Here is a 17,529-nt window from a genome sequence, read left to right on the forward strand (position 1 = left end):
GGTCACTAAAAGGTCAACTACGCACTCATATAAGTTGTTATTTTTTTCCACATAAAAAGTTCCATAATCACCTTTAACAAAAGAAAACTGTAAAGAGTATTGTCTTAAAGCAGAACTAAGTAAGTCATGCCACTGCAGGTGTCGTAGCATGTTGCATTTTTAATGCTGAAAGAAAAGACAAAGGAAGAGAGGGATATTGTACATCCAATTACACAATGGAGATATTTTTTTCACTCACTGGCTGTAAATACTGTTTAAGTGGTGCTAGCCCACAGTTAGCCTGTTAGCTTCTTCTTCGTGATTCTATTAGTGTGTATTGCGCTTCCGACCCGGAGACAGGAAAGCAGCAATCCTTTTTTTTCTATACAAAGACACCAGGGGGAGATGAAAGACCCCCCAATAATCCCATTAACACTTGTATTACCCCCAGAGGGACTACAACAAATATGTATTACGGTAAACAAGTTACTTAGTTCTGCTTTAAGATTTTCAGTTGTGTTGCCAATATATTAAAAGTGCATTTGTGATGGATAGCATTATAAACCACACATTTGGGCTGCTACATGAAGTGTTTTGTGTTGTCTACAAACTAATTCTTTTTTATATATATTTTGGACACCAGCCCCGAGTGTGTGATTGTACTTGAGCAACGGCCTCCAAGTTTAATGGCGTCTGCATCAATACGACTCAGCTATAAAGTGTCATATTATCCTTGGGAATTCGGCTTTTTGTAATGTATCAAACTTTTCCTAGCGTGTACTCACTTACAGTGTTCAACAGTGTAAAGAATCACACTTAATAAATTATGCTCTAATGTTTGATGGTGGGTTAAATTTGATCACGGACGTCATGCGCTAATAATAAAAATGAAAACCTTGCAAGCCCCTGGCAGCAGATGCAGCTTGACGTAAGGATCAGCTAAACCGTTAAAATCCATGGGCTTCAGACCCTTATGGAGGCAAAGACAAAGACAGAGCGAACAGCAAATTAATAAATGACAGAGAACCTCTAAAAGCGGGATATTCATTAAGGGGTAAAGGCGGATTATATACAAAGTTTATACATAGTTGTGAACATACCTTTGCTCTCAGTACAGTGCAGTGTAATGAGCTGGTGGCGCGTTCATATAGGAGGTCAAACTCAAGCGTCCCCAAGGAAGCTGAAAGGCAATTATGAGTCAGTTAGTTTGGTAATTGCTTCTGTGGTGATTTTGTAATACAAAAAAAGAAAAGATATGAAAGAGGAAAAACTTCTAAATGTCAGCCATAGGTAAGACCTCAACCTTAAGAGAGCACAGATTGTTTTATGTTAAGTTTAATGCTCTGCAAGGAAATCGGAGAACCAAATGCTCCATAACACTACTATAAATCAATAATATTCATATTTAGGTGTTTAATTTTGTTTTTGTTGTGTATTTCAGTTAACATGGGCAAGGCATACACACATCCAGTCCTACTTTTAATTAATCGCTTTCCATTTTTAGAGACTTGACACCTGCACTGCAAAGATCCATTTTAATAGCGCAAGAGCAACATATTAATAAACTGATGAGAAAATGTCGAAAAATATAGGCCTAACAGATCTGGCTGAAGATAACAGATGGGACCTCAGGCTATTTATGCTAATAGTATCATAGCTGAAGAAATCCTAAGCCCTGTGCATTGTGTGAGCCAAAGATCTGTCGTTCTGATGAGGCCAAAGATATCTCAGCTTGTTGTACGTATGAGTATGTATAGGTCTGGTGGTATTGTTTGCATCTCGAGGCTGGGCTCAGGTGGATCTCATCACCATGGTGATGTCAACATTCCTGCAGACCCTGCATCATGAGTCTCTCAAGTGTTTATTATGTGCGGCTTAAGCATACAGTGTTAGACAGCGGAGTGGTGTTAGTGCACAGCAGCCTCCTAATCCAGGCTAAACAGCTGCGGGCCAAACAGCTGATTACTGGTCTTTCTGGGAAGCTGCAGCAGAGGATGCACATTCATTACGGCCTCAGCACCAGCCTGCTCTCGACTGTCTAAAAGCCGACCCCCTCTATCTTGACAAACTTTGGCATTTCCCGTCAGGATTTGAGCGGGGGCTTTATTTGAATGCCACCAGGTGCATTTTCTGCTGATGACTCACTGTTATCGTCGCTGTCACAGCTGTCGATCTCGATGGAAGTGTCCATGCTGCTCATGGCGGACAGCGATCCCCCGCCTCCTGCTGCTCCTGGTAACAGAGGTGACAACAGACCTCCACTAGTCTTGCCTCCTGAGGCCACGCCCCCGTGACTTCCAGTGCTACCTGGACTCAGAGCCGCGGGCGCAGCGCCATGACTGGGCGACAGAGGTTCTGATAAGGAGGAAGTGGGTGATAGACGAGGGAAATAGGCAGAGATCTGCCGGATGGGCCGGATGGGTCCTGGGCAGACATCGATGGCCATGTGCTCCTGGATGGAGATGGCTAAAGTTTTTCCTTTCCGCACAGTCATAGGGCTGGAACACATAGAGACACAAACAGAGTTACCGATGAACACTTCAGACTACAAACTCCTGAATGAGTGCAACAGATGGCCTGGGCAACAGAGACAGCTTTTGATTCAGTCTGAAGATTTGGAAGCAAGGACACTGAGGCAGCTTGAGGCTATTAGTGATACAAAAAACAACTAAAACCCCAAGATCCAAATTGTGGCTTGAAATGTTTTGTTTAAGTTCAATAATGGCTGAATTATTGTCTCCAAGCATCATAGGTTGTAGTATTTTCTGTACTGAGATTGATAATAGACAGACAAGGAAATACCCAGCCCAGAGTGATGAGAGTTTGAGTCACTGCTATCATCTTCTCAGCAAAAAGACAGGGCTATTGATTGCCTGGTGATGAAAAATGTGAGTTTGTTTGTTATGCAGCCCTCTAGATATTGTAAGTTCTAATGGAACTGTCTCATTGGCATATAGAAGGGAAGGGAGCTTGTCAGGGGTTTTTTTTTTTTTTTTGCTCTCACTGAAATCCCCCCTCATCACAATTATGGCTCTAAAGGAGAAAGGCTATTACTCTCATAATGACAAAAACATGGACTACTGTGTGCCCAAATTAGCATTTCAATTGAGCACATCTGAACATTCTTGAGTCTATCAGTAAGGAGAAAAAATAGTGAACAATGGAAGTCTCTCGTGAATCATTATGATCCCATAAGAAATAGCGCATGAGCTGCTGGGGCATGAATGTTATCTGAAGTGCTTAACAATCACAGAGTTTGAGACGCACTGGCTTTATAAGATGAATGTTGTCGTTTTTACACAGAGTGTCCCGGTAACTGTGCGGAGTCACTCACCACATACCTATATAAAGCTGTTACAATAGGGACTATGCAAGTGTACAGTTAATATGCATTTAGCAACTCTGACAATGTAACTATGTAATGCCATTGTTACATTGAACTATGGCATTACATAGTTCAATGTAATGCCATTGAACTATTCCCAGTTGTCTGTCTGTCTGTGAATGATTGAAATAACCACATGTATCCCTTGTCAAGATTGTCGAGCTCATGGATGAAAGCTAAGCCACCAAATACCGCATTATATATTACCTTAAAAATTAGTGCATTCCTTTAAATGCTCATAGATCCACTGCAGTCAGTCTTTATGTTTTATAGCACTAACATCGCAGCATTTCGTCACTCCTCACTCTCTTATTGATTTTGTGTATTTATTTATTTATCGGTTTGACTGTACAAATTAAAGAGGAGGTATTACAAACAACCTGTGGGTTTTGTTTTCTAAAGACAGAAGGCTTTGCACAGGCGTTGACCACATTTTGCAGTGACCCTTTTGGTGGCTGACTGCTCGCCCTGGTTTAATCAATAAAGGCTGGGGCAGCGTTTGCTTTGTACACATCGAGGTTTGTTGTTTGTTTATGACCATCAAGTTAGGGCGTGTTACAGATTGAAAGAGAGCTCAGGCAATTGGACGAGTCGACCATTGTCTGCATCTTCTGGGACCAGACGGGTAAACAGATACATTTCGTGTGGTACACAGTGGCTATGACCGTGAGACCCGGGAGGAAGTGGGCGTGAGATGATGCTGACCTTCATCTGAATTACAGACAGTGAGGGTCGTCTGTCATGTTCACTTGGGCCTCAAGCTGTGAGCTGAACATGGAGCCTCATCCAGCTTTTCACTGGCACCGCATGAAACAGACAAATCCAGCGCAGCACCACTGTGCACCAGCTGCAAACTTTTTCTACTCGTCTGAGTGAAAGGACTTGGACAGACCCTGGCGCACAGTCATAGCGTCAGCAACGGCCATTTTGGGGCATTAGAGTGCAGAGTAGCATGGTTATAATGACTACTAGAGCCTTGAGCCTCTGATGAGAGGTCATCACTCCTTCATTAAGCTTTCCAGTTACGTCAGAACCCTTTTGGACATCGAGTGTAATTTTGAAATGAGTAAATAACATAATATGCATTCAATTTTTCAGCACTGTGTACTGACCAACAGATGCATCACTTTTGTACAGGTGAAGGCCGACAGTCCATTCGAAACGCTTTGTGGATGAATGTGTCTCACTTTCACTTCGAAGGTGAGTGAAATAACCACATGTATATTAAACATGGACGCTGTTTACTTTCTTTCAAAAAGAAAGCTTAATTCAGCTGGTGTTTATAGTTAATAGTAAATGTCACGGCTATCTGTCACTTCCTGCTGTTGTTGAGTGGGCTTACAATTACTGAATATGTCAGCTCCGTGGAGGCAAAACATTTTAGGTTGTTAGTCATCTGTTTCGGGTTGGGTGGGGTAGAATAATCCCATCATGGGCTTTAGAAAAGACGAAAATAGAATAAAATAGGATTATTGATGTTTTATCTGGGAAATGTTTGTGTGGAAGAATGATTTATATCTGTCATGTCATGATCGGGCTCAGATAAACAGTATTGAGAACATACATGTGAGTGAAGTGAACTGATGACTCTCAATTGCTCAAAGTCTACTGAGTGAAGAGTTGTCTTTGTACTGAACCAGGCCTCACCACTGATGTGAACCCAACCTAAAGCCCATTGTGGCTTTTGCTCTCAGTCAGCCGTAACAATTCGGAAAAAAATAATGGATTTCCTAAAGTACAGCTTCACTGTTATCCAGTGATGAAAACCATCAGAGCTTTAAGTGGAAAATTACCACTATTTCTGCTAATGAAGCTTCCAAGTGATCGTATCATTACCGACTGAATCTGACTTCTATTTATGTGTCTATAATGACCCTCTGCAGTGAACAATATGATTCAACCACTCACGTTTCACTTCTCACAGAAAGCAATTCACACAAACATGGCCCATAGCTTCACATGTTCATTAACCCCCCCTCGTTGTTGGAGATGGAGTTGTTACTGGCTGGCGAGCTGTTTCTTGTTGATATAATGTGCACAGTCAGTCGCCTCTCAGGGCAGGCACATGTGGCCAAGAGCTGGTGCTACTCCATCCGCCAACGCCACCACTAGAGACTCAGGCAGAGAGAGTCACCCCAGGCAGAGGCAGCTCAGCCAGGGGGGAGAAGGCAGCAGAAGCTCCCAGCAAGTTCATGATTGATCACCCCATGCTGCCAGCTGGAGTGTTTCTCATCTCCTCCTTTCATCATTATCTTATCACCGCGATATGTGACACACTATACTGTCTCCTGCTCTTTAGCAAATCCAACCATGTGTATTTTGACATCTCCACAGCCTTCGAGCAACATGAATGAGCTGCTATGCATAATTCATTCACCCGATCTGTGCATACATGTCATATATGCTTACTCCCCTGTAGTGAAGTTATGCAATCACATGGAGTAGATCATGCATTGGATTTGAAAGGTTACAGGTTTGGGGCATAGCTTCTTTTATTGTCCTCACTCAAGTCCAAGTACCCTTAAATGGATTTTCCTATTCATTTGCCAATAGTGTATGGATGCATGGTGTAAGATGGTAAATGATAAATGGACTCAACTTATGTAGCGCTTTTCCACCTTTATCAGGCCCAAAAAGCTTTACAGTAAGAAACCAGTCACCCACAACAACAAGGTGCATCTGTGGGAGCTGGGATTCAAATCCACGACTTTCCAATCACAAGATGACCCGCTCTACCACCTGTGGCGACCGTGGCAAGGAGTTCAATATTTTGTCCAACTCAAATGTTAATGTAGAAATGTAGAACGTACTTTCTATAGAGACATTCACAGTCTCCTTACTGGAGCCTTTCCCAGCCACAATGGACCTCAGGCGAGGTGCACCAGACACTAGCACTTAGTCACATGCACTATTAGTCATAATAGCTTCTTACTACTCTTCTACTTCTTTTTACTCTACCGGCGATATGTACATTGAAATATGCCAACATAAATGCCTTCAAAAGGATGGTGGCTAAAAAACGGATAAACTGCGTCTAAAACTAAATCAGGATTGAGAATGGTTTTGATCATGCTTGTATAGTATGATAATGACAATATATTATATAAAGTGAAAAGTTAATCGCCCAAATCAGTCATCTTAAAAAAAACAAAAACATTGTGTCCTGTCAAAAAAGACATATACCACCATTCCATATCTTTCCACTGTGCAACATGTGACACCTTACTCCATATTGATAGCTCCTTCAGATTTACATCAAAGTCACTATGCACACTTCCTAAGTAACACTAGTTATTTCACCTGCCGTTTCTTTGCACCACTGCTGCACCACCAACTTGCCCATTTTCCTACAGTGTCCTGTACTCGCCACCAGCACCTCACCTGTAGCCTAAATAAGAAGCTCCCGGGCTGACAGGCAGATGACATGGCACAGTGCCCCTGTCTCTCACTGTACAGTCGGCTATAGTTGCTCATTAGGTGCGTCACATGTGTAAATGAGGTGACTGTGAGCCCTTGTCAATTATGGGCTAAGTTATTTTTAAGACGTCTAGTGGGTAAACTTCACTGTGACAGATATATCCTATCCCGCGTGTGAATAACAGGCGTGAAAGCCAAGTGACAGATTTTGTAGGAGGGCTATAAAAGCATACGCTGACACATGTTGCACGTGCCTGCTGGGTGAAAACATCGCAGGAATTAAACTGCATATACGGTTAACTCAAGTGAAAACAAAACACGCTCAAAGTGAATGATCTTTTACAAAAAAACACTGAAGTTAAAGATGCCAAAACAGAGGATTTTGTTGTTGTTTTTTACCTGAGTGGTAGCAGCTACGGTCCAAACTCCTCATACAAAGGAAGTGGATTCCAGCGCGTACCGAGGAGCCAGACAAACTAACAGGTGGCGGGCGCACGGACGAGCGCAGAGTGGAGAGGATGGCGGAGTGGAGAGAGAGCGAGAGCGCAGGAGCGGGGCACAAAACGAGGCTGCTCCACGCGTTATCATTAAAAATTAAATGCTCGGGTAGTTCAAGAGGAGATGAAAAACGGGGGAGCAGAGGGCAGACAGCGGGAGGAGGATGGGGGTATAGCAGTTTATGTTCCCTTCGCGCGCGCGTGGCTTTGTGTTGTCAGTGCACACACAGCCGCGCGCGCTCTGCCATCATCATCGCTCCCTCCCTCCAACCGCCCACTGCACATAGACACATACAGACCTGTTACTGTCACTTTGGGGGATGTTGTGCTTGGCTTGAATTCATCCCCCCCGAGAGTCAACGTAACCTTTTGAGGATGAGATATAATGTTATGCTCTTTTTTTTTTAATGTCATTGTTTTGTAATGGCTTGTACAAACACACTTCGACCTCTCTTGCTTGAGGACAAAGTTTCATTATTAGACCAGACTTTTATGCTAAGATAGGCAGTAGTTTGCCAGACAGCGTTTTTATGGCATTGGATCTGAATGCAAATGTTCTCGGGGGTTCTTCTTGTCCCTTGTCAGCGCAATATAGCATTTTCAGAGCAACCAGTCGAACTAAAACTAAGTCAGGGCACACAGTTCTTCCATACTGTGATACAGTATGTTCTGAGCTTAAACGAGTTGATGCGTGCCTGTCAGGTCTGTGTGCGTGCCCGTGGAGGAACGTGGTCGCTTCCAACTTCACCCCTCGTTTGGAGCTACATTAGGAGAGGCCAAATGCTAACAACATCTTTGATTGTTGATTGTTGATTAAAGCGCTTTGAGTGCCTAATGTAGGTGGAAAAGCGCTATATAAGTTGAGACCATTTACCATTGTTTTGCGTGACTGAGGGCACACACCAAGACCAGACAGGTGCCTATCAACTTGTCTAAGCTCTAAAAATGGTGGCCTGTTCCTTTAACTTTGCAAAAATAAAAATGCTGTGTTGTATTTAAATCATTCATTCATTCTCATTTACATCTCCAACCTCAACAAAACTAAACATGAATCTGTGAGACTGATAATATGTGCATTGTCTGTGTGTGTGTGGGTTTGCGGACACTTTTACCACTGAGCCACCCAATGTGCGAATATCCTCACAGAAAGGAGCACTGGCCCTTGTCTGCAATTTGCCGTGCGTCAGTCTGTTACGTTAATAGTGTTTCTGTTCTTCTTCTTTATTATGGAAAAGATCAAGGCCTTCCCTGCATGTTTCTTTTTGAGGAGCCTGTTGTGAGGGGACGTGTTTAAAGGAGTGTCTCATTAAACCTCTCTCCTTTTCGTCTTTCTTATGTTAACTTCAAATCAGTGCGCCCTGCCGAAATCCTCTCAGTCTGGGATGGAGCGTGGCACGCTGCAGTCAAGTCGTGGTAGTCTAGATCCGTCCCCATAATTAGGCTAATGGCTCTCGAATCAGTGAAGGACAAGGGAACATGCGCTATTTCCCTCTCCGGTGTGTGTCTATTGAAGGGCCCAAATTGGTGTCCCCTGTGTTCTTTTATTCTCTTTCGTCTGTCTTTCTTTGTTCCTCACTCAATGAAAGTGTCTGTCAATCAAAAACAAAAAGCAGAGAAGTCCCCATGAATTTCTGCAAAAAAAAAAAAAGAAAAAAAAAGAAGTGCTTTGGTATTTCTGTTCAATGCCAGCCAGTCCCGCTGCTGTCTCTGATCCCATGCCCACTCTCAAGGTCTGTTTATTAAGCTGTCACGGATACACTGTCATGCATGTTCCTGGCTTATTAAGTTGGTGCAATGCCTCAACATGCATGAGTGACTTAACATATAGCCTGAACACGCCTCTGGAGAAGAGCCTCTCCTCCTACGCGAGCAGATTATACCACACATGTTCATTTTGTGTGTTTTGTATTGCCATTTCCCGATATAGAAGCAACAATAAATCATCATCAAGGAGCATAATGAGGAAAAAGTGACTTACTGCTCTACGTATAATTGATTGCAATCAAACCGAAATTGCTATCGAAATGGTTTCTATTGCCAAATTGCAGATTCTTCTGTTTTTTAGGCAATATAATTTCCTCTGTCATTATGTACAGTATATAACAGGGCTACCAAGTCTGTAGTTTTAACCTCTACAAACATGATCTGAAATCCATGTGATTTGTATTAGTTAAGTCATTCATATTCCAGTTTTTTCCTGGACGAGTTAAAATCTGTACTATTATCTGTATCTTGATTTTAACGTACAAATCGTTATAATTGCCAGAGAAATTGAATTGCAACAGATATAAAGAAACCTGATAGTTTTAGTAGTAGTTTAGTAGCCTAGTCTCATGAGGCTGCTTGAACTTAAAGTTACACATAGACTCACACCCGATACCGTCACAAGTGCACATTAGTGAAAGAACTTGCTCACTATTTATATGTTTTCAGCATTGCTCAAGGCTAAGTGCAATCTTGCGTGCAAACAACAATGCGCCAGTGGCTGTGCTGCCAGCAGCACTGACTACATCGGACGCTTCCTTCTTTGCATTAACGCCACACTCAGCCTCGCGTATCTTATCAAGTGCTTACAGAACAACTGCAAACTATTTCTCCCACTGTGAGTTAAACACTGTCCAGCTCCAGATCCTATTGAGGCACCACGCCGCAAAAACGTGATCAAGACACCAGCACGTGTGTCCCCCTCACCCACCACCCCATGCAGGAGCGGAAAATATTCCAGTACTGTATTATTGAAGCTTAAGAGGGACCACCGCTGTGCATCGCCATGGGAGTCTGTCCAGTCCACTTAATGCGCCAGGTATCAATCAATCAATCAATTAATCAATCAATCAATCAATCAATCAATCAATCAATCAATCAATCAATCAATCAATCATAACTTTATTAATAGAGCGCTCTTCATACAAGGTTGTAATGCAATGTGCTTTACAGATTAAAAACAATTCCCGCAAATAGAAGCCGACAATAACACTCTCTCACTCCACCCCCCTCACCATAGACGCACGCACACACGCACACACGCACACACGCACACACGCATACACGCACACACGCACACACGCACACACGCACACAAACACACGCACACACACGCACACACGCACACACAAACACACGCACACACATGCACACACGCACACACAAACACACGCACACACGCACACACGCACACACAAACACACGCACACACATGCACACACGCACACACAAACACACGCACACACGCACACACGCACACACAAACACACGCACACACGCACGATAAGATAATGGACGTAGGGCTGGGTCTGGGTACTGATGAACCAGGTAAGGAAGCACCATCAGAGCCGGAGCAGCACAGCTGCCGCAGCCACAGGGCACCGTCACAGGGCACCACCACAGGGCACTGCCACAGGGTGCCCAGTGGAGGCACGGCAGAGACACCACATCTCCATCCATGAACAAAAAACAAATCTCTATAGCTTAGCCACAGACTCATAGATGTAATCTGCACTGTGGTGTGTCCACACTTAGACCCGCTGCTATCACTTTATCACTTCACATCACTTTATACGCCTACACATCTGTAAATACAATCCCACTGTTGTTCAGGGTCAAATCGTTGTTGTCATTTTATCTTATTTATTTAATATTCTTTAGCCCCTATAGCCTTACAGTTTAAAGTTTTTTAGCAAATTTTTATCTTAACTCTGTGTTATATGTTTTATGTCACACGTTTGCACCAAGAAAAAATCCTAGTTTGAGAACCTGTTCTCAAATCATGGCAATAAAACCTATTCTGATTCTGATTCCAAGCACCCACTGGACAGCACCCAGCCAATCACTGCTCCCGAGGCAGAGGGCTCCCTCAGAGCAAACCAATGGAAGCTGGTTACAATGTTTTATGACGTGACGCAAGGGCCGTCAAACAAGCTAGTTTTCCTTTAGATAGCATTGCACTTTATACACGTTTTAATTGTTAAACCTGGTCTCTAATTTTTTTAACTTTCTCGCTCCTGTGATAACCCTGCGTTAGTTACAATAAATTTTTAAAGGTACATTTTTGAAATCTCTAATGAGGGCCGGACTTTGATTGACCGGCCGTTAGCATGAGAGCTATTGGCGCAGGCGCAGTTACGATGGAACTACGTGCCCCACGAGGGCCGAGTCTACAGTGAAGATCCCGCCCTTATGCCCTTTTTAGGAACATGCTCCGTCAGAGCAAGGTGGGAGGAGTCTGTAAATCCGCCATGATTTCCCATGGTAAACGGGGAGGAGCGAGGAGACGGAGTCTATTATTATTATTATGTGTATGGAGGAAACACTGGAAATTATAAAAACAATAAAAACAATATTTGCAAATAATAACATAAAATAAAAACAAACAAATATAAAACAAACTAAAAAACAATATAACAATCTAATTATGATCATAGATAATTATTAAAATAACTGAATAAATAAATAAATTAATGAATTGTAGGAAGCTGTCTCCCGAAAAGTCTTGTCTCCTGTCCTTATATTTTATTTGCTTGGACTAAAAGTCCTGTACCTTCTTCCTGAGTGCATGAGCGTGTACTCAGGAGTGTAGGAGATTATTGGAATTTAAACGTTATCGTGACGTTTCATCTTACTTCTGTCAGTATCAAAACCTACTCAGTTGAGTACTTTAGATACAAGATTTTAATTTTGATTAGTATCTGGATATTCTCAAATGATCACACGTACAGCAACACAGTCCACCTTTATGGCTCTTTACAACTCGGCCTCTCTGCCATATCTTCACGCTCATAGCTCTCACAGTTGAAGAGATCTTCAAAATATGCTCATTAGAAATGCATAGTGGTGATGAGCTCCCTCCAAGCCAATTATGTTGCGAAAAGCGTGTGGTGGTGGTGGCAGGGCGAGAGTAGGAAAACAGCTGACCAACAAGAGCCCTCCACGGCACTGACAAGAACAAATGACTCCCGCCAAACCAATCGACCTTGTTATGCACAGATGACATGTGACAGAGAGGAATCCTCCAAGTGAATTCAGAGCATGGGCTCAGGCAGCCTCGACCAAAACAAACAAACCATTACAGTATGATAAAATGTGTGTGTGCAGGGAAATGCTGAAAACAGTATAAATATTAACACTCGCAAGGAGAATTACAACTGTAGACAGTCCTACACCACCTAGTTACGCGCTCAACTTCACACTGTTGTACTCTGTTTTATTCTGTTGCTCTTGTTTTTAATGTTTTTAATGTGTCCATTGTACAGTGTCCTTGGGTGTTCTGAAAGGAGCTTTTACATAAAATAAGTAAGTTAGTTAGTTAGTCAAAAGAGATGTGTAAAATAAAGTGATTTTGCTTGTCCCCTGTTAATAGCATAAAAACATGGGGTTACATGTTTGTTTGTTTTTGTGAACAATATGTTGCATCTTAGTCAAAGGTGGATTTGCCATGTCGAGATGCTGTGAGTCATTGTTATGATGAATAGCTGATGCGTCGTCTAATCACCAACAAAATATTTGACTGAAAGTGTTTTCTGTTTACAAATTCTTTCATTGGGGCCAGATGGCTCCAATACTTGTTTTCATTCCTCGTTTTTAAGTGCATTGATAAGTATTTCTTTAGTTTCACTTGATGGCATGACTTTATTATGCACCAGAGAATAAATGTTTTATCGGTTTACACAATTCACCAGAGAACACGACTATAAAATACAAATTCAAATCTTACGTTAATAATAACAGATGATTCAAAATCTGTTTCCTTATTCATTACTTGTACTTGTTTGTCTTGAGCACATACTGCCAACACTATGAGCTGCCTTTGCGTCAACGGTATTTAAAACAATTGCTGATCGTCAGGGTTTTCTTTTTATTCAACAGAATGTGTTGACAAGGTCGGTGTGCTGAGGCTGAACGTCATCTCCTTCCACTCATTCTTGTGCACAATAGTCTCCAGCTCAAGGGCTGAGCTGTTACCTGAAAATGTATGCTAAGACCCACAAGGCCACATGGTGTGAAATGGAAACTCAGGCTTTACTGTCCAAAAAGAAGAGGAAACAGAGGGATCTGGGCACTGGGTTTGTATGTGTGTCCACCTGAGCTGGTGTAAAGACGAATATTGAACTACTGGATTAAACTGACCATTGCTCATTGGAAGTGGTGTTTGCTGTTATGGTTTGTTTGTAGCAAAATGTAATCAAAGATTTGTTTTTTACAATCGTTCTGTTTTAAGGACATTGGAGCTCATGAGATGCAGCCTAGTTATTTGTCCTTTGCAGAGAAGATTTTATATCAGTTTTCCCGCCCAGTTACAAACTGCATTTTGTTGTTGGTAAAAACCTTGCTTTCCAGAATGTGTTTGCAGAATTTGTCATTTAATGGCTGTATAATTCTGGGGTGTCCTCAGTAAGCGCACGCTCCAGGCAAATGCACACCGCTGCTTTTATTTTATTACTTCATAACACAATGAATGGAAACAGCGCAACGTTTTAGCCCAGAGCTGCGATGAGAGTGGTAATATTGAGTGCATATGGATTTGCATTTCACCTGCTTCTATCCCCATAATGTCCCCTATACGGCAGCCCACAACAGCTAGTGTTATTACATGATGCAGCGGGAACCATTTAGCTATGCAGAGAAAATAATTTCGCAGGGCTTTTAGTTGTTCAAAGCTCAAATTGTGGAGACAAAGAGGACGCAAGCGGACGAGTTGCTGACTGAATGAGTGGCCTTGGTCGTCATAATGGCTGCGCAGAGGGAGGAAACAGTGTTAGCTTTTCTTGTTTGTTCACAATAAAGGGCCTATAGGTACAGAACAGCATGTCTGTCATCTGAAGCCGAGATGATGCCCAGAAATCAATAAAAGCAATAATGTGGCAGGGTAGTTTTTTTCCCTTTTTTTTTTTTTTTACGTCCATTGGAAATAGCTGCTTATTAGATGCAAGTGCATGTTAATGGTTTCCACTTGCAAATATGATTAGTCGTATTGATGTAACGTCATCATTATTGAGAATAGGTAAAATAAGTGGTGCTTTTGTATCAAGTTAAAATTGTGTCCAGATTCACAGCAGAAAATGAATTAGGAAGTGGTCACTCTCTAGTTCTTTTGTTTATATACTTGTTGATATTGGCGGAGATTTGCTACATATTGGACTCATGGATGGTACTCGTAGGGCAGTGTTGATGCACAGTAAAGGTGAAATACAGTATATGGCTCGAATACAAAGACTTGTTGATTTAGCAAATGCAACAGTTTTTAACCAAAAGCAAAAATCGCAGTTTAACAAAAAGCACACAAAGAGCAATCGTTCTATCTATATTTAACAATAAACGCACGTCTCAACATGAGTCAGAGAAATCTAATGTTCCCTCGTAATGGGTGCGTGGCATCGGGCGACCTCGCTTCTTCCCTTTTAAAAGTGCATTTGTACAGCCTCAGGTGATGTGCGCTGAACCGCACTGCAACACTGAATTCTATTAAAAATACATTGATATGCAAAAGGGAAAACGGAAAGGGCATCTTTTACCGGGAAAAATGTCGCCTTGTTGTTATTTACTGTACAGTGGATCATGGGTTTAGCCTATTTGAGGGGTCTATAAAAAAGGAGGTGTGCCATGAAAAACCTCATCACGTTTTGCATTGGACATACAGTAATACAAGTGTCATTATTTTAGAGGCAATAACCAAGAATTAGTTTGTCCCGAGTCCTGCCACAGTCGACTAATATTAAACTTGTGCACTGTCATTGTCAGAAAAAATGTATAATAAAGGAGGGGAAAGGTACACAGTGTTATAGAATAAAATGAAATCATAATGGGTCATGTTGTGCGGTCATGCCATCTCTGACGTACAACAGAGATTATTTATCTTTCTTCATGTGGAGATATAGGCAGACTTGAATGGTCAGACTTGCACAATATCTCCAGTTTATGCCTCCGGGTCCCACACCGATGATAAACAAACTTCTCCTGCATAAGACATCCAGACTCCTGCCTGTTTTTCATATATTCTCCATTCTTTTTACTGTAACATATACTATAATTAAAATCTTTTTCTTTTTTTTTACATGAAACGATTAAACACAGTAGACCAGGTGGGCAATTCATTTTTACACGTGGACACATGACTTACTTGAATTGAGTTACTGGGCCGCATCAATGATCATTGGAACTTTAATCTGCTCAACTTTCTCCTATTGCAAAATGCACAAAATTATATCTGGAACTCACCGGATAATTGTAAATATTGGAAAAGATAATAAGAATAACAGCGGAATAATAGAAGTGATATAAAGTTAACAAAGGGGCAGATGTCATAAGATTGCTCTTCTCTCTCCTCCTTCTCATTCAAACAGCACTGACCCTGCAGTTTTGTTGTACATATTTTAATCACTTTTGAATGAAATAGATAAATACATTGAAAATATGAACGTGACAAAGATAGAGCCACTTGAGCCGGCTCTCTGGCACGGTATGGTAATGGTGCCTCTTATAAAGAAATTAATGAAAGAGTCGAGGGCCAGACAAAATTGCTTGGGGGACCGGATCCGGCCCACCTTTAACAAAACCTTTCACTTGCTTTTCACTGTAAAATAACATGTTGAACTCCAGGTGCCTCAGAACTGACTGTAGACCTTGATGATAATTGAGGGTGAGCAAAGTAGAGATTGTGATTGCGATTCATATTTGACTAATTGCGATCCAGCCCTAAACCAAAATGATTTACATACATTATGGAACCATGCACACCATTGTACACAGACACGAAAGAAAAGTCTCTTTAACACTGCTTGGTTTATGAATGACAGAAAAACATAAATAAATACCAAAGTCATTTTCTATTTTATAACAAGCCCAGTGCTCTTTTCGGGGATAGCTGCTTCCACATCTTTACCTGACTGAGTTTAAAATCTTTTACCAAATACAGAACATAGATAAAGATGGTGGTCCAGAGTCACAACAGCAGCGGCTAATTTCCACATTTCATGCTTGGCCTGATACCGATCTTTGCCAAATCTGCCAGTGAATTTTAGGCTATTTTCCCAAACATCCTACTGACCAGTCCTTGCACAAACTTAGCCCCATTATCAAAGTTAGATATTAAATGACAAATGTCCAGTTATTAAAAAACAATGCTGATATAATGGTGTGTTTTCAGAACAGGAGAGGAAAGAGCAAAAGCAAGAGCAGTGAAGCAACGTTAGTAAAGGATGATTCTGCGAGATAAGCCTCCCTCAGCCCCCAGTTATCATCATCATTTTATGAAATTGAAATTGTCTTCGTAATCTCAGGAAATCTGTGGACAGAATGAATAAAAAAAGGAAAACGCTGTGGCGGAAAACAGTGCAGTGGGTGAGGTTTTGTGTCTGTGGAGAGGGATATTGATTGTGCATGTCAGAGGCACCTCTTTGATTCACACCACAGTGTTGATAGTCCTCTGGGATTCCAGTTTAATTGGAAAATATATGACAGCAGTGCAGAGATGTCACGGGAAGCGAGCCCACATGCAACAGTGTGTCATAGAAGAGCCTATTCTCTGTCTAATGATGCATTTATCATTATACTTTTCATTGTCTTTTTGCATATGGTAGATTATACTGGAGCTGAAACTCTTACATGAGAAGATAAATCTTGTTCATTTATAGCACTGTCATGTTCATAATCACTGTTTTCTGTAGCAGATTGTACAGTGTCCAGTGTCACACGAGCTGATGTCAAAACAATTAAGCATGTTATCAGTTTAGCTACCAGTCCTCATTAAATAAACAGTAAAACCAAGCATGAGAAACACATCAAAAATCAATGGAAGAAAAACATAAATAAAAAGAAATGGGCTAAATCATTTAACATGTTTGTGTATTGTTTTGTTGAATGTGGTAAAGGTTTTCAAGGTTGTCAACTGAACTGGAACTGAGTTATTTGACTTGAGGACGTTCGTCTTTCTTCTCAGAGGCTTTTTCTTGCTCATCTGAACTAGAAGCAACACTGATAAATTCTGGCTGAGGAAAAGAGTCAGCACAGTCATCGCCCCACCTCATTGTTTGCATTAGGCCAATTTCACTCATTAAATGTAACAATGTTTCTTTGTTTGGGCAATGCCCTGGGTCTTTGAGTCACTTTGTAAAAGTATCACTACCACCTCACTGATAGTGTGTTGTATCTGCCGGGTGGTGGTTGCCTTAAAGGAATGGGTCACCGTTTTTCCATAGTGAGATATGTTCTTACCTGAGCTTAGACGAGTTGATGTGTACCTGTCTGTTCTTTGTGTGT

General features: G+C 41.6%; 1 protein-coding gene across 1 annotated transcript in view; it reads right to left on the reverse strand.

The window, feature by feature from the left end:
• The window catches only part of LOC306979240 (double C2-like domain-containing protein alpha), a 34,755-nt gene extending 27,218 nt beyond the window's left edge, over positions 1 to 7,537 (reverse strand). The window contains exons 1-4 of the mRNA XM_079578105.1: positions 7,181 to 7,537; positions 2,125 to 2,477; positions 1,080 to 1,159; positions 875 to 949 (exon numbers count right to left, since the gene is read on the reverse strand). Of these exons, the coding sequence (XP_079434231.1) occupies positions 875 to 949; positions 1,080 to 1,159; positions 2,125 to 2,473 (504 nt within the window). The 5' untranslated portion in view covers positions 2,474 to 2,477; positions 7,181 to 7,537. The remainder of the gene's footprint in view (positions 1 to 874; positions 950 to 1,079; positions 1,160 to 2,124; positions 2,478 to 7,180) is intronic.
• Positions 7,538 to 17,529: the final 9,992 nt, after the last annotated feature.

This window comes from Gobius niger (assembly GCF_951799975.1).
Source record: "Gobius niger genome assembly, chromosome: 19".
NCBI classification, from domain to species: domain Eukaryota; kingdom Metazoa; phylum Chordata; class Actinopteri; order Gobiiformes; family Gobiidae; genus Gobius; species Gobius niger.